Consider the following 22,990-nt stretch of genomic DNA (forward strand, 5'->3'; position numbering starts at 1 on the left):
GTCAAATGATGGGGGAATGAGAGAGTATTTGTGAGTAAAGAAAAAAGTAAAAATTTAATGTACTCAAGTGGGAAGATATAAATTATGGCCAGTGTACTGCTGTTAGAAAGCTAACCCTACCTGTGTAACACTCAGAACTGGACTGGAGAGATGTGGAGGAAGATTCTAATATGAAACTTTTAAAACGTATAGACCACTTAAGCTAGAATGTCTTTTCTAGAGCTGAACAAAGTTTGGCATTTCTGTCTAAGAGGAAATCATAACTTTATGAAAAGTTTTGTTAAAACACCTTTTGGAATTAAAATTTTTGAAACCCCTCCAGTTTTCCCTTTCGTTGCCTGTTAGGGGTGTGTGAAGTGAGCCCTATTTGATTCAGATTCGGCTCAAATCAATTCGTTGACTCAGATCACTATCCCTGATTCGATTCTGTCGAATCTGAATCTGAAGATTTGATGCTAATTCAGAGAATCAGCGATTTGGACATAGACACAGCTCTAAATGTTTTTTCTACATACCTCAAGGTTGTGAATGCTGCAATACTGGGGTGGCTGGAGCATCCCACAGGAGTGTATGTGTGTGTGTGTGGGGGGGCCTTCATGTGCTAGGTGGTGAACCTGGAAGTGGACTGGACCTCTTCTGGGGAGCACGTGGGGGCCTGCTGCGGCCCCTGGGCTCAGCGATCAGCCATGGGGGGACCCCAGTTGTCCCTCCCCCCAGATCCAGGAGGCACTAGTTGCTGAGCTGAGGAAGTGTGTGGGGGGGCCCTGTGCAGTCCCTGGCGGACCCAGAAGTGGACCGGAAGTGCTTCTGGTCCACTTCTGGGTCTGCTGCTCAGCATGCTCGGGACACCCCCCCAAACACACACTCCTGTGGGACGCTCCATGCACCCCAGCATTGCAGCATTCACAAGCCGCCTGCTACCTAGAGGTATGTAGAAAAAACTTTTAAAGCTGTGTCTACGTCCGAATCACTGAATCGCTCTGAATCCATTCAGACGGTTCCGATTCGATTCAGAAAGATTATTAAAGGGTCCTCTGATTTGATTCGGATTTGGAGATTTTGCCACCGAATTGAGCCGAATCTCTGCCAAATCAAATCGGGGACCGAAGCTTCGCACAGCCCTATCTTGTCAGCAGTGTGGAGTTTGGTGATGAATTGCCATGCACTCCCTGGGATCTCGTTGAACACTGGGGCCTCACTTTGCTTTTACTGGGTTTGCAGACACCAATTGACTAGTCACTCTAGGAAAAAGTGTTGAATTCACTCCATGTGAATTCACTATGTTTGGGGTTGCTATTTCAGTGACTCCAGACTTGCCCTTGAGGTGCAAAGTATGCCCTAACAGCGCTGTAGTATTCTTGGCACAGGCCAGTTGATTTTCTGGTGAAAATTCTGGTTTGCCAGCATCTCAGGTGAAAGAACTAAATTCTGCTGTCTATACCTAATCAACAGTGCCATTAATTTTCATGATAGCTCTGAGTGAGTGAGGATTTCAGGATGTCAATTGATTTCTAATACAGATTTTTTTAAAGGATTTGCATAATTGAATGTCACAGGTTTAGGCTGATACTCTGGAATGAGCTAGGTTAAATGTAATAAACATGTAGAAAGATTATAGGCATTAAAAAAATGCAAATGACTACTATTAGTTTGGTTTAAAATAGACACGAAACCTCCACATCCCAGAAATAAATTTTATCCAACTGTTGTTTTTTTTAAAATAAATATCACACAGCTGCAACATGAAGTTTAAAACAAGAGACTAATCTAAATTAGGGCAAATGCAGATCTTTTGAGCATGGGTGCGCAGCCTTATTTAGACCTTATGTTAACAAGAAATAGATTTTACAAAAATTATTTTCTAGTTGAAATAATATTTGGTGTTTAATTTTGCCTTTTATAGAGATAATTGCACGGTGAGAATTCCTAAAAGGACATTATAAACTTGCCAAGAAAAACACTCTGAAGTTAGGAGATGTCAGTATTAAGGTCGCCTGATCAATGTTAGTTTCGCCACCTTGTATGGATTCATCATAATACAGTATTTAATTGAATGATTGCATTTTCTATGAGACCACAGTCTCATTGTGTACAGGGAGTCTTAGCGAGCAGTTATTCAATTGTAATGCTTTCTCACTTCGGTTTAATGTGTGGCCCCCTTACCTTACTTTCTACACACAAATCAGACCCCATTGTAAAGACAGTATTTATTTTCTCACGGGGAATCTATTAAATCTATCCTTTTTTCCTTCTCCCTCTGGTTTCCCTTCTTTTCTCTCATCACCCACATTTCCTGTCCTTAGGCTTCTCATCCAGTCTCACATTTTCTATATCTGTGCAGTGGTCTTGAGTAACTTGCTTTGAGTGCTCAGTCTCTACTCCTAAGGTGATGATGTTTCGGTGTAGTTTCCAGATGTAAACTCATGTCAATGTGAAGTTTTCTGTCTCTTTTGTATGGCATCAGCTATCGACTTCCAAATCTCTGAGCCACTGTCTGGTATTATCGCTCAGTGTGCGGGTTCCACCTACCCTGGCTGGGCGTTTGTAAAGATTGTAGCTTTCAATTAAGTGCTGCTTCTTGGACACCGCATTCACACAGTACATGAACAGTCACAGAAAACAGTGATTTTTTTTCTGATTTCAATTTTTTTTTTTTATGAATGTTCATATGTGAAAATGAGCTTTTTGTGAATATTTGCACTGGCAAAACTAAATTTGCATTTCTTTTTCCTAAAATACTTTTGAATGTGTTTTAGTATCTGAGCATATATTGACATCTTTTTTCCCCCAATATTCCCTCTATAGGTATAAACATGTAAAATTATATGTTGAGTATGGCTCTGAAATTAATGGACAAGCCCTAGTTGATCTCCATGCTCTTTGCATTAGGGCCTCATAGTACCCACCTGCAACAGTTAAGGTTGCGAAACAATTTCTATTTGCACCTGCTGTTGTCCATGTTTAGTCTTCTGTTAAAGTAAAATTCACCTTCCAAGCTAAAATTTTCCATTGCTGTTTTTTGGTCATAGTTCTTTTTAATTAAAGGTTTTTGTGCAAACTTTATTGAGTAGTTTTCTGAAGTATGAGGGAGTGAAATAAATTGTGTTACATTTTCCAACTTTAAAGAAATTGAAACTCCACTCTCCTCCCTCCCCCAGAAATAGCTCCAGCAAACCTGACTGGAACCTGGCAATGACGTCATAAGCAATGTGTCTGTCTTTCTACCAGGACAAAGGCCCTTTGGCTCCTGCATCATCCACCACCACCACCACCATCACCACCGCTGGAAGAACTACCACCAAAAGATTTCCCCTAAAGCAGAAAATACGCGCGGTCAACATAAAGGCCCTGCAGCTGCCAAATATTAACAACCCGTCTCAAGGCATAAAAGACCTGGAAATCCGACTGCTGCAAGTCGAGTGCGAGGAGCTCAAAACCCGGCTGGGCTGCCTGAGGGTAAATATAAATTCATATCTACTACTAAAGCCCAATTATGCTGGTGAACTATTAAACTGGAAAGGCTCCTCTTCACAGAGGCTAGGTGTGCTCTGGGAGAAAAAAGAGGATGAAGAAGTAGGATTATAAAGCCAGATAAATCTAAATTGTTTCTTGGGCTATGACAAAAGATACAGACCCCATTTTTTAGTGTTAGGCAGGGAGTTAGTTCTTTGCTGAGAGGTTTTTGTGACAGTAGTGCTGAGAGGCCCCACATGAAATGAAAAGCCCTTTATGCTAGGAGCTGTACAGATACATAGTGAGAGATGGACTCTGCCCCCAAAGAACCTTACTATCTATGTAGACATGACCAAGGGTCAGAGTCGCAGGGCAGGTCAGTGGTAGAGGCACACTGTAGAAACCATGTGTCCTCACTTCCGGGCCCGGGCCCTATTCATGAGACCATTGGCAGGAGACCAGCACTTTAGGCAGGCAGAAGGAAGCTGTTTTCTTTTCTATTTACGTAAAACCCTTTTCTGCTTTTTACTGACTGTGTACCTTGCACCTTGAGCATAAAGCTGTGGGGGAAGCAAAACATGCTGCTTGAAAACTAGTTTGGGGAGTAGGGGGCCTGGACAAATTCGCCTACTCCCTGTTTCACAGGGATGTGGGATGCTCTGTTCTGTTATTCTGCATGATGTAGCACCATATGTGTGCTTGGCAGTTCACAGTCGATTAAGGTCTTCGCTTGAGGAGGTTACAATCCAGTATAAATAGATAACACATTGATTGAGGATGCCAACAAATGATAGAACAGGAAGGGCTCTTAGAGTAGTGATGTTAAATTTTGCAGAAGCAGTAATGGAGGAGGCCTGAGAAGTGGTTGGAAGGTGGGATGGTGTATCCAGAAAAATAAAGCCTGGATACTCAAAAGTCAAACATTCAAAATATTCCCTTACATGATGGAATTTTCTTGTTCAAAACAATCTAACTTTGGTCCCTCCCTTTCTCAAAAGCACCTTTATGCCATTGCCCTCAAGGTAAGGACTATACTAGTATAGCAGAGAACATAGATATTCTGTCCTATCACTCATTCTCTTATATATACACAAATGCAGCCATAAATGCTGGGTCACATCTGCTTAATTCAAAATCAGCTGTGAATTCCAATTTGCATATGAACAACTGGGGGCAAAGGTACTGCCACTTTTCGAGAGTGGGACATTTCTTTATTATGTCTGCAATTTCTTTTTATGTTGACCCCGTCTTCACACCTAGAAGCCAAGTGCCCTCATTTGTTCAAGATGGCAACATAAACCAAATCAAAGTGTTTCGAATCTCTGGGGAAGTACAGATACAGCTTTGTAATTAAACAGGTGATAATTTTTAATACAGACTATAATACTGTGATTAACTAAAGCAAAGGCCACAAAAGAGACAGAAGCCCCTTGACAATAGCTATTTTGCAAGCTTGGTCAAGGGCTACCTAAATTGAATTCACAACCCTTCTTGGTTGGCTTTTAGGTTCAAGCTTTCATTATAGTGATGTACTTATCCTTTTGGCTTGTTTGGTGTTTCTGTAGTTTTTAATTGGTGTTCTCTTAACAAACGGTTGCAAAACACTTCTCCAAATAATGCTCGATGAACAAACTGTTTGCCCTGCATTTCACAATCTGTTGTAAAATCAGTGATGTCGATACACAGTTTGGGGCGGGGAGTTTCCCATTTGGAACCAGAAAAAAACCAAAAACAAATCATATATGAAAAATCAAACATCTACTATAACATATTTTAATTTTATTTAAAAAATATGTTTTTGTACTGATTTACATGTGTTTGCATAGTGTATATAGAGGTTATTGCTTAATAGCCCAAAATAAAGTCTTACTCTTGTACAGTAGCTCCTCACTTAATGTTGTCCCGGTTATCGTTGTTTCATTATTACATCGCTGATGTATTGGAGAACATACTCATTTAAAGTCACGCAGTGTTCGGTTATAACATTGTTTGGCCGCCACCTGCTAGTAGGTAACTACTTTGTGACGTGAGCCAAATGGCACTCCCACTTCGGCGTGGCAGCCATTGTTGTTTATGTTGTGTCGTACAAGTATTCCCTGGAGATTTCTAACTTGGCGTGATTGTATAAGTGATTTAAAACTTATACCTGTATTAAATGGCTTGTTTAAAATTATTTAAAATGTGTACTGTATATGTATATAATGTCTTTTGTCTGGAGGAAAAAAATAATCCCTAGAACCTAATCCCCCCTATTTACATCAATTCTTATGCGGAAATTGGATTTGCTTAACATTGTTTCACTTAGTTGTATTTTTCAAGAATGTAACTATGACTTTTAGCAAGGAGTAGCTGTATATTGTGTGTGGGATTTATGGGTGAGTTTGTGAAGGGGTGTGGGTGTTTGTGGGAGGATGGGTGTGGGTGTTTGTGGGGTTTGTGAAGGGGTGTGGGTGTTTGTGGGGAGATGGGTGTGGGAGTATGTGTGGGTCTACCCCATGGCACACAGTCCCTGTCACTGGTGGCAGCAGCAGCAGGCAGTGGGTCCTCAGGGCACTCCTGGCCTGCAGCAGGCAGACCCTCCTTGGTGGCACAATCTGGCTCAGTCCCAGGAGCTGCACGTGGTGGCATGGAGTCGACTTGCTGGTGCATGCCTGTAAACCAGAGGGGCTCCCAGCACTACAGACGGGAACCATGTGCCATCAGGCTGGGCCATCTCTGTGCCTCCATGTGGGACTTTCAGTACTCTAGTAGGGAGCTGCACATGGAGGCATGGAGCTCACCTGGCCTGACGGCACACAGAAGGGAGCCACGGGGAGTTGTGTGCCATCAGGCCAGGTGGGCTCCTTACCTCCACGTGCAGATCCCCACTGGAGTGCTGGAAGTCCCACGTGGAGGCACGGAGACAGCCCAGCCCGATGGTGCACAGCTCCTGCCTCCAGTGCACGAGCTCCACAAGCTTGCACAGAGCCAACCTGGTCTGGTTAGAAGGCATGCACCAGAAGGCTGACTCCAGGCCACCAGTTGTAGCTCCTGTGATTCAGCTGGAGCTGTGTACCGCTGCGGGGATCTGCCTGCAGTGGGCCAAGGCCCTGAGGGCCTGCCACCTGCTGCTGCTGGTGGCAGGGGCTATGCACCTTGGCAGGGGAACCCATACCCACCTATAAAACCCCCTCCTGCCCCTCCCTCCCTGCTGAAGGCAGGAGATCTCCTCACTCACCAGCTGTGCAGTCACATGCCATCATGCTTGATGCCTCCACATGGGGCACAGCTTTCGGAGGGGTCATGTGGCCTGGTAATAATTGCTTTTTGGAGGGGCCCTGCAGACTGGCGAGAATGGCCTGGTAAGCTGGAAGTGGGCCAAGGGCCATATTTCACCTGCCCCTGCTGTAGGAGGGACATCCCTTCCACTAGGTTCAGAACACAGATTAAATGTTGCTGAACCAGCCGTCTTGTTTTATGTTTCTACATTTGCCTGCTCGCTCTTCTGTTTTGTTTTGCATTACTGAACTGAACCACAGCTTTCCCAAAGCTTTTCCTGGCAGCCTAACCAATTCCTGAATGCTGTCCTTCCATGTAGAGGAATCACAATCCCTAGCTTAATTAAATGGCCACTGCAAACTGAATCGCCCTCTTTAAGTAGAAGGCATTAGGGCATTAGAAGATCATTAGGAGGTTGAGCTACTTAGTCTGAAACAATGGATCAAGTTTTTAGGTGCCAGAAGCCTGTGATAGGGATGATCACTAAATTAAGCAAGGAACACTTCCAATCTTCTGCGCTTTCTGCATTTTTTTTTTTTTATAGAACAATCTTTGTATCTTAAATGAAGGTTGTCCAGCTGCAAGACTGCCTATGATATAAAATGCAACTTGTGTGTGTGTGTGTATATATGTACAGGTGTATGTATATGGGTGTGTGTGTAGTAGAAACCCTTCTTCCCCTTTTCACTCCTAAATTTAACTGTAGCTCAAATGTATAAATATTAATAGTTTGCATTTGCTGATATTGCCGTTGATCTACAAATTCAGAAGTGACACAATTGTACCTAACCCTTGCTGTGTACATAAAGAAGTGCTTACTGAAGAAAACTTTCCTTCTGCAGGAAGGGCTAGTGGGTCAAAAACCAAGCGATATGGAGGATTTATTGAAACAGTCTCAGAAGGAGCTGTTGTGGCTTCAGAGGCAGCTGTCCTTCATCTCAACAGGCGGCCCTGCGTGTGTATTGTCAACTAGCAAGGTGAGTTCTTTCCTTAGTTTTTTTTTTTTAATCTTACTTCATTGTGCTAAGAGGAATCTGAACAGTAGCAGTGTATTGTCCTCTCACTTATGCCATTGTAACTACATGGAGTTCAGTGAAGTTGCTTCTGAATTGGCTAGGTTAAATTAGAAGAATATCAGCCCTATGTATATATTTTGATTAATGGTCTCAGTTTGTGGAAGGATTAAAAAATGGCTATGAATATGAATGCAGGTAGATGTTTAGATGGGACTTCCCAGACTTATATTGTATAAGCGGCCAGGAGCTGAAACGGCCTTCTTCAGAAATGCCTCTCGGTACCTAGAATTGTAAAACTCTAACGGCAGCGATGTTTCTTAGCATTTCATATTGATGCTTGGCAGAGCTCATCCTACAGAGTGCTAGATAAATAGTAAATTATTTATGTTAGTAAAGTTTTCATATCTTATGGCTCCAATAACTTGTTTTGTGGGTTCTTATCTGGCAGGAAGTAGAAAATTGACTACATTAAGTTTTTTTTTTAAGACTTTGGTTTATGTTTCTAAATGGTTACTGGTCACAAAGGGCATGTTTTGGAAGCTTTCCAACAGTATATCACCGTTTACAGTTTTTAAAATAGGTTTGGTGTTAGCATTGAAAAATCGGAGGGAAGTAGGTCTGGAAGGGACCTCAGCAGGTCATCTAATCTAACCCCCAGGTCAAGGCAAGATGGTGTCTGACTAAAAACCATCCCAAATTAAGTGCGTGTCCAACCTGCTCTCAACAGTTTGCAAGGATGGAAGTTTTACAACCTTTCTGGGTAGGCTGTTGTAATGCATAACTACCTTCATAATGAAAAAGTTCGTCCTAGTATCCCATCTAAACTTCCCCTGCTGCAAAGCACGATTACTTTGTTCATATAATCAAAAACTTAGGGCACTTTTAGGTGGGTGGCGAGGCAGCGGTGGGAAGTGGTGCTTTAATTAGAGCAACTGCAAGAGCCGCTCTAATTAAAGTGCTGCTGCTTCTCCTGTATCAGTATAGCTGCACTTAAAAAGTCTGCTGGGGGCGCTTGAACTAAAGGCCATTCGACGAGCTTTGCTTGAAGCGTCTCTGCTACCATTTTTGAGCACGGGGGCTGGAGCACGGCAATCGCTACTCTCCAGTCCACTTGATTAATTAAATCTGCTCCAACGTGCTGGAATTCTAGTGCGTCAGGGCAGCCTCCGCGGTCATATATAGGCGCCCTAAAAACTGCAGTGTTTCCAATGCCTCTAACGTGTTCTGCCAGTCTGAACTAGAGAGAGGTTCAATCCGAAATCTAAGATCCAGACATCTTCAGAGTTGAAGGACATTCTCAGCTGGATTCAGACTTCGCAGCTGAAGAAAAGGAGAACCCACCTTTGAGCACTGAGTAATTTAGCAGTAGTATCTACATCTGACCCTCAATCCATTACTCAAACTAAATTACAAGTTGGCACATATCCTTTCATATAAGGTTCATTATATTTCCCATCTAAATATAAGCACTTTCAGGCAACCAGAGAAAAGACGTGTGAAGGTAAGTGAGTTTTACTCGCTTTACATAACCCTGTTCATCTCTTATACGTGGAAAGATGACTAAAATATCATTCATGGTGTAGGTTTTTGTGCCTCCTGTACCTACAAGACTAAACAGTGGTTATAGTTAGGTATTTATCTGAAGTAGCCCAGCAGCAAAGCTCTACTGCCTGAATTTGAAAATAGTGAGTTGAATCACTAACATATGCACAGCTCATATTATAAATGCATTTCATTTAAACATATAGGAACCTCAGAAGAAAATTCTCAAGCCACACTTCAGGGAGAGTTGGGTGCTGACTTCTTTTATGAACCTGTGGCTGGGATTTTCAGTTCCCTCATCACAAAAATCTTAAAGTCTGAGAAGTCACTGGACACACGATGACCGCAATGATCCCCTAGTGAAAGACAGGAAGGTGAAATTCAGTGGGATTTGGGCCCTTAATTCTCTCAGGCAAGACAAGAGCTGGGACTTGCAGAGTGTTATACATGCATGTAGCGTTGTATAACACATGCACACAATTGCTGCTTCATAGGGTTTTCTTGGTTTGGCTTTGCCAGGGTTGGGCACAAATGGCGAGCTGCCTGTCATGTGGTTTGTGCTGCCTGGCACAGAGCTGGTGTGTCGCCTGTTTTTTAAGGCATCCTATTTTTTAAATTATTCTGTTTTCTTATTGTGAGCTGCCCTGAGCATATAAATCAAAGAAACAAAGCATAATAAACTAGCGGTGGAGCCCATGACTTTTGAGGTCAGAGGAAAGCCCTATAAATGAATCCCTGTGAGGGGAAATTCAGCTCTAAGGCCAAATGCTCAAGCCCAGTAAGGACTCTTTGCACCATTCATTTGGTGAGTAAAAGGTGTGTAATCTGATGACAAATGCCCTCAAGGAATTCACCTGTGTCAAGACAGCCTGGGGTTGTCTGGCAGGTTGGGATGGACACAGCACACACCAGGATTGCCCCTTTAACAAGCAGTTTTGCACTTGTAGCTGAAGGAAACCTGGGGGCAGCCGGAGCCCCCTGCCCCTGCCCTGCCTTGAGACTTGGCTGCATCACCAGGAAACGCAACCTGACCAGGTAGAGGAAGGGCTGAAAGTCCTGTTGGTTTCAGTGGCTTGCAAATGCCTCTAGCTACAGGACCCAGGCCCTGAATGGAGACTTTGTTTTTGGGTTTGTTTTTTTTTCATTAATATATTTCGTGCTCCGTGTCAGATCAGCCAAATTGGTTCCAAATCTGATCGAATGAGCAGAACTCAATCGTTCCAAATACCACGTGTGGCGCTACCACCGGTGAGCATCCTCTACCCCATGCTCTCGCTCTGGGACTTCAGACGCTCCCAAATCCATTGGCAGGCATCCTATGTGCAGGCCCAAGCCCAGAGGTCTTAGGATTTGGATGCCCACCAGAGGCCTAGAAACTGATGCTTGATCTGAGCCAAAAGACTTGGTTTGCTCTGAATGCAGGCTCTGTGGTGAGACCTGAAAGCCGTGGGAATACCAGTTCACCACCTCTTCCTTAACCGATGCCTGTCCAGGAGTGGGGAAGCTGCTGGGCTATTAGAATAAGAAAAGAGCCAGAGCCTGGGCTAGGAGCCAGAGGAGGATGTTGAGTTATCCCTGAGGGGAATGTGGCAGGGGAGTGCTGCCTGCAGGGTCTGCCGCAACCCCCTACTTTGCTGCAGTTTGCTAAGCATTGAGATTGGAGTAGCCTGGCTCTGGGCCTTAACGTGTGAAGTGGGCCTGAAAATCTGAGAGCTGGTTTAGTTTCTTAACACAGGCAAAGGAGAGACTCTGTCCCCATCATGCCACCAGCAGGACTCGGTAGGGTTGCCCCCCTTCCGTTACACATTCAGATTGCATTTCCAATGTACACAGTACATTATACTACACAATACATGCATGACATTTGTAAGGTCCCGTGCTTCAGACATGATGACATGATATATAACCCAGCTCCTGACAGCTAGTTCTCCATAGATATTGCTTCCCTATAACGGATTTGGCAAACTTTTGTTTTGGTCATAAAGCTAGGCGTATACAAAGTTTGCATAACTGGTTCGGCCATCCCTCTGCACAGGGCTGGAAGAGGCATTGTGCTGCTGCTGCATTCCACATCATCACGGTTCTCTGTTCACTAATCATCTCATCACACACACCTGCACAGATATCATCACTCACACTCATCATCACTCACACCTGCAGCCTCTGTGTGTATCGAGCTTGGCAGACTGGGGCAGGTGGGGCAGGGAGCAGACAGCAGATTGGGTAGGTGAAAGAGATTCAAGTGGCACTCAGGGAGCACGTGGGGCTAACTTGTGGCACACCTGCCAAAAATGTTGGCCCCTCCACACTTGGAGAAAGCTACTGTGATTTTCTCAGGAGCACAGGCACCAGTACAGCTGGGCGGTGCAGTTCGAACCACCGTTCTCTACGCTCAGCCTTTTGGGACTCGAGGCACCCCTTGCTGGACTCGAGGCACCCTTCCATAACTTTTGCAAGTGCATGGAACCCAGTTTCAAAAACTAATTTCTATATTATGGTGCTTATTTTCTTGCAGCGGGGCTGGGAAGTGGGAGGTTGGCTAAGCAAGGACAAGCCTGAACCTATACTTAGTTGCTTATCTCCTCACACCTCACGTATTTCCTTACATCCTGAGGCCCCCTTCAGAGGATCTTGGGGCACTCCAGGGTGTCCCAAAACCCTGATTGAGAATCACTGGTGTAGAGACTCAGACTTGAATATGGCTGCTCTGGGAAGTAAACCTGCTGTGTAGACACAACTCAGTATGTCTTCCTTTGAAACCTGCACACTGGTAAGAGAAGCAAGGCTGTTTCTAGGGCCTTATTCTAATTCTTGTTATCTGGAGAGTTGGGGTGTGTGGTTCATAAAGGAAGACCCCATACCTTCCTGTCAAGGCTTTTTTCCCTTCCTCTCCTACCAACTTGCTGACCTTGGGCAAGACGCTTCAGCCAAGATTTAGAAAAATAATTCGGAGGTTTGGGTGCTTTATTATTTCAGGTGTTCAATCTAGCATGCCGTGAAGAGGCCTGGGTTTCAGAGTCCCTTTCTGGAAAAACAGCCCCTCTTAAGAAGCATCAACTTGGTCACCCACAATAAAGCATCTAGTTTCTAGGACATTTTGAAAATCTCACCCTCAACCCATAGCTAAATTTTCAGACAATTCAGGGCCAAGTTTTTTATTGCTCAATACTCATAATAGGAGCTACCTTTTTCAGAAGTGCTCAGCAATCAGTACCTCCTGTTATAACACTTTGGACAAGATATTAATTTAATTTCTAATCAATAAATGGAAATGTTTTTTACACAATATACACTACACTGAAACATGTTGCCATGGGGAGCTCTTGAACCTAAAAATTTAGCAAGATTGAACAGAAAGGATTTGGATGCTGGTTAGGATAATGGGCAATCAGGACTCATAGTAGAGATGATATCTTCTTTAGACCAACAAGATTTTTGCAAATAAATGTCTTCAATTGCAAGCTTTTGGGCACAAACACTCTTCATCAGGCATTGGAGAATAGATTGTAAAAGTTCTCCTGGGTAGAAATGAAAGCTATTAGGATAACAAGAATATTCAGAGTTATAGTAATTAACACTAAATAAATGCAAAAATCTAGAACTCTTGGTTCAGAAATGTTACCTTTTATTAGGACACCTAGGAAATTGCAAAACAATTATTTTTTGACCATCTTTAATTTTCCCTCAGCCTGATGAAGGGCCTTTGAGCCCAAAAGCTTGGAGAGAGAGATTTTTTTTGCAGTTTCTCAGTTGATCTAATAAAAGGTATTTTTGAACCAAGAGTTCTAGATTTTTGCATTTGTTTTTGCCTCAGACCAACATGGCTACCAAACACTTCCTTGAATAATTAACACTAAGGCATTTTGGAAAGGATATTCAGCCTCATGAGTCAAGTTTATAGGTTTTTAGCTACTAGAAATTGTGAGAAGACCCGTTGGGAAGGGCAGATTACATAAATATGGGATTCTCACACCTTTCTTTGAAGCATCTGGTACTGACCATTATTGGAAACTAAAATACTGCCATAGATGGACCACTGCTGTCGCTTTCTTTTGTCAAAAAGAGCAGAGCACTGACTGTGGGCCTGATAAAATAATCTTTGGTTTCTAATTAAATTTCTAAATAGGAGTTACAGGGGTATAGGTTGTAGCCGTGTTGGTCCAAGGACACAAGATTCTTTGGGTGAATCTGATCTATTTTATTAGACCAACTCAAATTGTTGGAAAACAATTATTAAGCAGGCTTTCGGGTTCAAAAACCCTTTGTCGGGCTAAGGAAGTTTCTGCAGTCGGTGTGTGCTCTTCCTGGATGGAATGAAAAGTAAAGAAGCCGGAGGCTGGGCTGGGCTGCGCACAAGACGGGTAGTCAGTGACAATGTAGATAGAGGAGTCAATGGGTGAGAGAGAGGCTTTGAGGGGGCGGGGGAAGAGAACGGGGATGGAGAGTGGAGAGATGCCTGGGGAGTCAGATGTCAGGCAGGTTATATATCTCTCCACTATTCATCCCCCTTCTCTCACCCATTGACTCCTCAGTCTACATTTTTACTGACTGTCTGTCTTGCGTGCACACCAGCCCAGCCTCCGGCTTCTTTACTTTTCATTCCATCCGGGAAGAGCACACACCAACTGCTGAAACTTCCTTAGCCCGACGAAGCGTTTTTGAACCCAAAAACTTGCTTAATAATTGTTTTCCAGCTATTTCAGTTGGTCTAATAAAAGATAGCAGGTTCACCCAAAGAACCTTGTCTGCCTAAATAGGAGTTAAGCCATTTTGGCTATATGGCCCCCATTGTGAGTGGTGAACCTTTTGGGAAATCTGCCTGCATGACTCAGTTTGCTGAGGGCCTCGAGGAGAAGAAAGCGCTTTTGCAAAAAGTCGATAAATTAACACTGCCTCTCTCAATCTTAGGCACATTTTATTTTTAGGATAACTGGGTAAGATTATTAAATGGTGAAGTATATTTCTATAGCAGCTTTAGGAGGGTTCAATAAAATGGTACCCTGGGAGTAGTATATTTCCTTGCACTGTTAAGTGCTTTAAGGAAATAACAGAAAGCTTTACTCAGCATTACTTCTTGTGCTATCTAGACAATTGAACCTTAAATGGCCTATCTTCTAGCTAAAATTAGGCTATATTATTGCACAAATGCATTTCCCAAGCCCTCAGATCACGGGCGTCAGGAGAGTCTTGTCTTTAAATACAGGCTAAAGGCTTTTGGTTGCCTTAAGGAAGACTTTTCTCTCTCTCTCTTTTTTTTTTTTTTTTTTTTTAATATTCCCTCCCTCCCTCCTTTCCCAGTGCATCTCTTTTCCAGTTGCTAGGCAGCTGCTGGTTGCACAAGTAGACCTGGAAGGATGTGTGTGTGTGTGTGTGTGTGTCCCTGTGTGTGTGGGCTGCAGTTTTCTTTAACAGAAAAAAGACAGCATGGTTGGGATGGTCCAGGTAATCTGCTTTAATGCCCTTCTGTATTTGAATTTCTAAGTCTTCTATGGCAGGCTGGGGAGAGGAAAAAAAATTACAGCTCACATTTACAGTTCATTGGTTTGTCCCAGTAGGCCACAGATGACCTACTGAGGAAGTCCTGCGATAGCATTACTTGGAGGTAAAATAAAATCCACGCCCCCCCACCCAACTCCTGCCCCCACCTCCTTGCTACCCAGCCTTGCTGAGCTCTCACTTGCCTCTTGCTAATCCCGTGTGAAAGAGAAACTGGCAAATAGGGGAAAGCCATCTTTGTGTGCGTGTGTGTGTGAACACTGCTGTTTCATAGGCTCCGGCAGCTGCTGCATGGCTGATGATGCTTGCTCGCTCCGTCTCTTTCACCCTGCCTCCCTGCAGACAACTAATGAATCATTTTTAGCTTGAATACAAGCCGAGCCAACGCACTGATGCTGCTGCTGCCGCGGCTGCCGCTCTCTCCACCAGGTTGTAATCTGACACAGTAGACTGCAGTTGTCTCTCGGCAATGATCCTGCTGAACATCGGGAGCACTTGATTCAAAGGTATGCTGAGATCTCACCCCCTCCTAACATAGCTATTAGCCTGCTGTGTGGGCCAGGCGTGGGGGTCTTCCTCCCCTCTGCTACCAGGTTTGCAAGGGAACTGGAATCGGAGACAGGCAAACTTTATTATTCTGCTGTCATTTGATCTTGCCCTTCGCTGTGGGGTTTTGCTCTTAGGCACTGTTTAAAATGCTGTATTATTTTAGCGCAGGGCATGAGCACTAGGTAAAGGGATTAAACCTTTGCTAGATTATTCCATCTTCCCTCCTATTGATGTTTAATCTTGGGTCATTTTCTAGTCAGTTCCATGGTTTTCTATCAAATAAAATGCAGAACGACAGGTTTGGTGCCGTGCTGCTTTCTTGCGTAAGCTTCTCTGGGCAAAGTTAGTAACCATACTGGCTAGCTATTCCCCCCCCCCTCCAACCTCTGTGCAGATGCACAGGATCTGATTGCTTCCGAGATGAACGTTGTAGTGTCACAGCAGAATCATCAGTGTGACAGCTCTTCCCTTGAAGATACTGGTAATAAATAGCTGTGTTGTTTCCTTGCTGTCTAGTTTTGAACAGCACTAATGGGTAGAAATGCTTTTGTATTTTAACTGTAATTAGGGAGCCTTGAGTTTCAAACTGGACTTTTCTATAAAGACCTTTGCAGAAACACCTCTGGCTCCAGGCACAGCGGGGGAGAGATTTTGTTCATCTGTATGTATATGCTCACATGTCATATTTATGTATTACATACTAGTATATGTAGGCAATGTGTATATGTATACATGGCATACTGAAGTGTTACTGTCCTGCATGTCTAGATAGTGGTTATTCAGCTAGCATGTACCAGGCACGCTCTATGCAGTGTTACTTGGGAATTATGCAAGGGGTACTGCAGGTTTTTTTTTTTATTACTGACCTCTGTTTAAAGTTGTTATTTCCTGGCATGTCTAGAGGCAGGTAAGAAGGATATTCATCTCCATAAGTGACAGGCTGATCAGTGTTATAGTTGTACATGGTCTTAGTAACATGTTAACTGGGGTAAATTTAGGTGCACCCATTTTTAAAGCACCTGCCTTCTGCAGCCCTTTATTGATAAGCACTTCCCTGTGTTATATCCAGTGCAGAAGATGGTGCAGAATAGTTGTATATAAAAATAGCTCCATGGAATAATTTATCAGTGTGGACTGTCACGGCATTGGACTATAATAGGAACAATTCCCTGAAGTAGCTTAAATATTTTGAGATAATATACAAAATATTATGAAGCCATTCATACTCATGTTTTCATAACTGCACCAAGTGAACATAGAGGGAGAGACTATTAAGGTTGCCATCAACAAAATATAAATAAGGAGTGATTCATCTTATTCAAAAGAACCACCTTAAGAAAGCAGCATGCACAGAGGTAGTAGACTGGAAATGAAAGGGGGCTTCTTAAAATTAATGAGATGATAAATAAATGTAGAAATGAACTATGTGGTATGAAAGTAACTGTAGCCGCACCACTTTACTTCATCTGACCAATTTAAAGTAGGGCTTTCTGGTTCACATGTTTGAAGAAAGGGAATTGGAAAAACTCTTGTAGGTATTGAATGGGACTTGTCTGTGTGAAGACACACGATCAAACGTGCATTATTTGCAGTGCCTTGGAGTTTGTTTTTAAATGACTGGCTGCCCTTGTCAATGAAGTGAACCAGGCATTTGTAGCACAGTGTTAAAAAAGGAAAAAGCCTACACCACATGGAAGTCGAGAAGCGGCCTTATTCTCTGCAGACTGGAGAACTACATATGCTTGCTGTTTGCTAGACATATGAATTGCTGCCAGGTTAGCACCATCGTACTATAGTCAGACAGAATGACTGTGGTTAAGGCTACCGACAGAGGCTCTGGTTAACTTTGCAACTAGTGAATGCATTCAAGTACTTATCCAGACCCTCCATTTTGTAAATGTTATGAAGTGTCTTTTTCTTGGTTTGGAGTTTTTTAAGCCTAACTCTGGCAAATTTTGAACTTAAGAAAAATGAGCCTGAAGAGTACGGAACAATAGAGGCCCCAGAATTTCACCCTGCATGTGAAACGAGCAACTGATACTCGATGCTTTGCTGAAATAGACTTAATGACAGCACCAAATCAGAAACCTTGAGTACCTGTATCTACAGATGACCTCTCTTGATTGATGATACACATGCACGCACACTTATGTATTAAGCATAAGATGGATTTGTATGCCATATATATACTTTTCTGTGGGTGTATTTATATACACACGGTCAGTATATTTAGATACTCAGTATTTTAGATAGATTCCAGCTAAGCGAGTTCTTCTATACAGCCATGATATGGAGCAGGGCTGTGCAGTGAAGTCGCAATAGATCTGCCCACAGAGGTGTAATGATGTTGCTAAGTGATGGAGGCAGCTACTACACATAGGGCAGCAATGCCTTCTGGTAGTGGTAGTCATTTCTTCTGTGCCCTCTCCTTTCCCCGCATCCCATCAACACCCAGGGCAGCTGCCCTGGTCTAATTATGCCACTGTCTGCCCAGGAAATACCTGGTCCAAGGAGGTGTTGTCAGACTTCAAAAAGTGACCGTCAAATTGATTTTTGTTTTTTGGTGTCTCGTTTACAGTTTTATACCTAGAGGAAGCTTCAGGCGGAGCAGGGGTTTTCACAAACCTTTCTAATGTTTTCTCATTAGTAATAGGAGTGGCATTTTGATAAACAGCTCTTCAGTAGCATTGCATTATGCTCTGTCGAGGTGACTAAAGTCTATGTAAGAGGTCTTGAAAGAGCTGTAGAAAGAGCCTAGTACAGCTGATGTTGCTTTTTCTTAAGAAATGCAATATAATCTGATGGCCTGCTAATTTCACCAAAATTGCTGAGATCCTTCTGTTCAGTTTTTAAAGAAATTTTCTAAAAGGATATCTTCATGGCATATTAAAAGAGTAAACTAGAACATGGCCACAGCACTGGAAAAATGCTGTCTTTTCCAAGCGGTGCTCAATGCAACTATGATTCATCCACCAGTGAAAAGACAGGGCTCACTCTATCAGACTCTCTCGCTCAGAGGAAGACTCTTGGGACACGGCAGAGCTTTAATTGCCTTGGGAAAATGAGTGAGGATGCCCTGGGACTGCTGATAGGCATGGAAGTTTGAATGTGGTCAGTGTAAATACCCGCTAACTACTTTTTCTTTTGCAATAACTATAAAATATCCTGGGTTTTATATTGTTGAAGTTTATTACCTCGGGTTCATTCTGCGTCAGAAGCTGCTAAAGGTTGACATAATGTTAAGGAAAATGGAATCAACAGTTTGACTGTTTCTGCAGGAAAAGGCAACGAGTGTTTGTCATTTTGAAAACAGTGGGAAGTTCGGCTTCTGGTTACAGCATTGGACGGAGGTTTGGGAAATCGGAATGATTTCCTCTTCTGCCACAGATCCTGTTTGTGGCCCTAAGCAAATCACTTAATTCCTCCTGGGCTCAGTTCTGCGTCTGTACAAGAGGAATCACAATATTCCCTTTTCCCCATGCTCTATTTATCTGTTCAAGAGATTAAGCCCTTCAGGGCACAGACTGTCTCTTCCTTCAAACGCATATAGCACCGAGTAAAATGGACCTAACCATCACAATCACCAGAGCTGAGTACCATTCACTATTTTGCCTGTTTCTTAATCTTTGAAAAATATATCTCCAAGTATGGGAGGTACCTGAATTCCCATGAGCTCTTACAAAAAAGCAGATGTGATGTACGTTGTAGTTTCTTCTCAGTTGTGAGCAAAGAGTGTTATTTAGAATGAAGTGTCTTTTCCTCTGATTGTAGCAATTGGGATTTGGTTGGAAAATGTCCGGATTGCTGAAGCCAGTGCATAGGGAGAGGGGATACGAGTCAGGTTACTCATAATTGTAATAAAGTTTCACGTCTCCTACAAAGCATTGTAGAAGCGCTATGGCATTGCCATAGCTTTTAAGATAGTAAAAGTGACATAATCATGGCAAATGTTTGATGCTGATTATTAATCAGTAGCTGTGCAGAATATCACTCTGAATACACCAAGGGAAGATGCTTCGAGCATAATAGTAGGGCACAGTTTCCTTTCCTCTAGTTCTTTAACCACAATTAGACATTATCTTCCATTTGTCCTTTAAAAATAACTGCAATCAGCTCTTTACCACAATCTTTGCTTTAGTCCTCAAAAGCCTGGTCCTGTAAGATGCTGAGCAGAGCGGAGTAACAGGCAGTCAGCCATCCCTCTCAGATAAGTGTATATGTTTTATACATAGGTTCAGGCATGCAGTTTGTTGTGTGTGTTGTGGTTTTTTTGGTGTTTTTTTTAAATCTAAGGAATTCCAGAAGCAAAAAAGAGGACTTGTTGAGCCGGTGCTAAAATTAATCCTGCTCGGAGGTGTTTCAGCAGAAGCCAAAGAGGAAGGTGAGTTTCCACTGAAGCCAGGAAACTGGCCTCTCGATCCACACACTCACTTTAAAGATTGCTCGCCTCCACGCTGAAAAAACCATCCTACAGAAAATCTTGGGAGGTTTTTTTTCCGCCCCCCCTCCCATTTTCTGGTAGTAATTGCACCTCCGGTTTGTGGCATCGCTCTTTTAAAACTGAGAGACGTCAAATAACTTCCCCCAGCAACGAGGTCAGTGGAGTTATGACCATTTACACCAGCTGAGGAACTGATGCAGAATTGAGCCCAAGCTGCTCCTGGAAGGGGGCAAATACGCTCATCTCCTACTTGGAGCAAACAGATGCGAGGGCTCAGCACCCAAATGAGCAGGGCTTCTTCTGATTGCCAGTATCGCAATGGGCAGATATTTGAACCTGTCCCTTGCTCACTCCTGGTCCCTGATTCTCTGACGGCTGCAGTTTTACTTCCCCTGTAAGCAAAAAATCATTGTTTGTAACGTGAGAGAGAATGTTTTCTTCTCAAGCCTGGAAACATTTTTTTTTTCCCCTTCTCTCTCTTGTTTACTGCCTGCTAATTAAATGTTGTAGGTGGCAGTTAGGAATCTTAGTAGGCCATGTCACGTGACTGCTAATGCTCTGCAGATCTCTATTACATAACCTATAAGTAGTTTGGAAAAATGTGCTTGTGTCATACTGGGCATGACATAAGGCTGTGTCTGAAGGTAACAGTCTGATTGGTTTTTATGTAGAATGACCGTAGGAATTCTGTGGACATTTTGTTCTGGCAAAAGATTTGTGACCTCAGTTGTAAGGGCAATTGTCTGATTTTTTCTGAAATGTTTTGCAGCCTGCAGTGTCTGCCTTTTCTGTAGAGCAAGGGAAGGGGTTAGATTTAGATGTCTTGACATGCCAGGTAATGATTAAATTGATGTTCAGTGTGCTACACTGAACCCCTCCTCCTTCCTAACTCCATGTTACATTTCTGATAGCTTTGTTCCCTGTGGGTTTAAAGTAACCTCTTTGATCTAAAATACCCCCTGAAAACACATCCTAATTGGACTGTTTATGTATTATGCAAAATGAAAAGATAAATCAAAGGAGTCTAAACAAGTGCTAGGTAGATATGATCGATTTTTAATGCCTGGTCATGCTTTAGGATGCTGTTTTGCAAAAGAAGTCTTAATCCTTTGGCTTTAATATGTGTACAGTTGTTACACAATCAATATATTTTTGTTGCTGTTAATGGATTTATACAGTGCCCACAGGTGTGCAGGCTGTTCATGTATGCAAGTCAGGTCCAGCATCCAAAGGACTTCCCATTTCACTTGTTACAGGACATTAGTTTGGGAGGCTGGTGACCTGGAATTCAATTAGTGATCCCCCGTTGACCTGCTCTTTGAACTTCCAGTCATATTGTCACTCTGTGGGTCATTTTGAAGTGACATATCTTCAAGTGGTAATGATACTTAACATTATGCTTAATAATATTTTACGAAACATTTTGGGATAAAGTCTTCAACACAGAAACAATTGGATGAAAACCCAGATGTTATACAGAAGGTTCAGTTAGATAATCCAGCGGTCCCTTTTGGCCTTAAAATTTTTGAATATATTAATATGCAATAGTGGTAAGGATTAGTTGTGTTTTATTAATAATATCTAGCTCCTCTATAGCACCTCTCATCAGTACATTTAAAATTACAAAGTACATCAATATCGATATTCCCATTTTATGGATAGGGGGACTGATGCACCAAACTGCAGAGTGACTTGGTCGCATGTAACTGAGTGATTCGGAGGCAGAGCTAGAAAATAGTCGGGCTTCCAAACCACAATCCAGGCTTCTAGCTGTTACGTGACAACCTAATTTACCCAGAAGCAGGGGAAAGAATTAGAAGCTTCAAAACATGGGGCATGCTGCTTTGTTTTTAAATATCACTATTCTTTGCTTGTTCATCTTTGTCATAATTTCTAAACCCCTTAAAATCTTCTAAATTATTGTAATTCACTGTGGCTATATGTTTCGTATACCTGTTTTTTACGTATGCATCCATTTATTATTTGCATAAGATACATTGCCAAGTAGCTCTCTTCGTATGTATATAATTACAGATATTGGGCCAGATTTTCCCTGTGATGTAATTTCCTTGAGTTCTTTGGGTTTGTAACAGAGATGAATCTGCCTCATTGATGTATGTACTGTAATGCCCAACCACTTTGGTAAAAATCTTTGAGATGGATGAATAAATATAAGGTGTTGCTCATTGTCATCACTTTCATTATGTGTTGGGGGCCGGGGGGTGAATATTGGAGTATTCTGGTCTGTTAAGCATTGATTTGGCATTCTCAAAAATGCAAATGTTTGAGGGTCTAACATAATCTCATTGAGCAAATGGAAGGACCATGGTACACTGTTCAGTATGAATGAGAGCAAAATGTTAGAGGATGCCTCCTCTCTAAGGCATTTCTGAGAAACTGATCATATAACTTAAAGTTTCCTTGCCTAATGATTTGAACTGAGCCGGTGCGTGGAGCACCAAACCAGGGATTCAGGCCCAGTTATGCTAATGTGCCATAGACATGTAGTAAAAAGAGTCTAGGATGACAGCTCTCTTGGTATGTCAAGGTGCAACAGCAGGGGCTGAATCAAATACATGAAGGTAGCGGGGACAAAGAGGTTGTTTCCCCTCTAGCAACAGTCTAATCTTGCTGCCTGCCCAGCCATTCGCAGTCGTCGGTGTTTGGCAGGTTTTTTGACAGAGGTGATCATTTGGCTTCAGAGCTTCCTCTCCCTATCCTTAAAAAATCTACTAAAGGTTATTTAAGCAAGAAAAGCTAACCTGGAAAGTAAGAAATTCAGCACAGGACTTAGCCAATGTCTGGCATACTGTTGACACTATCCAAAAAAAAAAGTAAGGTGCAAAGCCTCTCCTGATTTAAACTGCTGGAGCTCAGCCTCAGTGGAGTGATGACTCTTTACACCAGCAAAGGATAAAAGTGAAAGGCCTCAAAATGAATTTACCACTATTCTTTGGTGCAACCAATCTTCCCAGTGATCCTTCTTTTAAAGAGAGAGACATATTCCAAAGAGAGGCAAAATTATTTTGTAAAGGAGTTTGAGTAAGATTAAAGCAACTCTATTGAACAGTCTCAGTCAAGGCTAAAGTTAGAAAATATGGGTGGTCAGGTGATTAGGGTTTTCCTAACTTTAATTTTAGCAGGTGATCTTTAGCAATCGACTTCACATTTAATTTTTAATTTCGATTTTTTTTTCCTTTGGAAAAAATCGGCATGTAATTCCAGTAGATAAAGT

At 42.6% G+C, this 22,990-nt stretch overlaps 1 protein-coding gene across 8 annotated transcripts in view; it reads left to right on the top strand.

Annotated features, from left to right (window-relative positions):
• Positions 1–22,990, top strand: part of RIMBP2 (RIMS binding protein 2) — a 328,093-nt gene that overhangs the window by 21,536 nt on the left and 283,567 nt on the right. For 7 of the 8 annotated variants that reach the window (XM_090061952.1, XM_090061954.1, XM_090061961.1 and 4 more), the window contains 2 exons: positions 3,229–3,456; positions 7,554–7,688. In XM_090061952.1, the coding sequence (XP_089918078.1) occupies positions 3,229–3,456; positions 7,554–7,688 (363 nt within the window). Of the gene's footprint in view, positions 1–3,158; positions 3,457–7,553; positions 7,689–22,990 lie in introns of all 8 variants that reach the window. The other variant, XM_090061957.1, reaches the window with a different exon arrangement.

Source organism: Crocodylus siamensis, chromosome 9 (assembly GCF_052110815.1).
Source record: "Crocodylus siamensis isolate JL-2025a chromosome 9, ASM5211081v1, whole genome shotgun sequence".
In the NCBI taxonomy this organism is placed as follows: domain Eukaryota; kingdom Metazoa; phylum Chordata; order Crocodylia; family Crocodylidae; genus Crocodylus; species Crocodylus siamensis.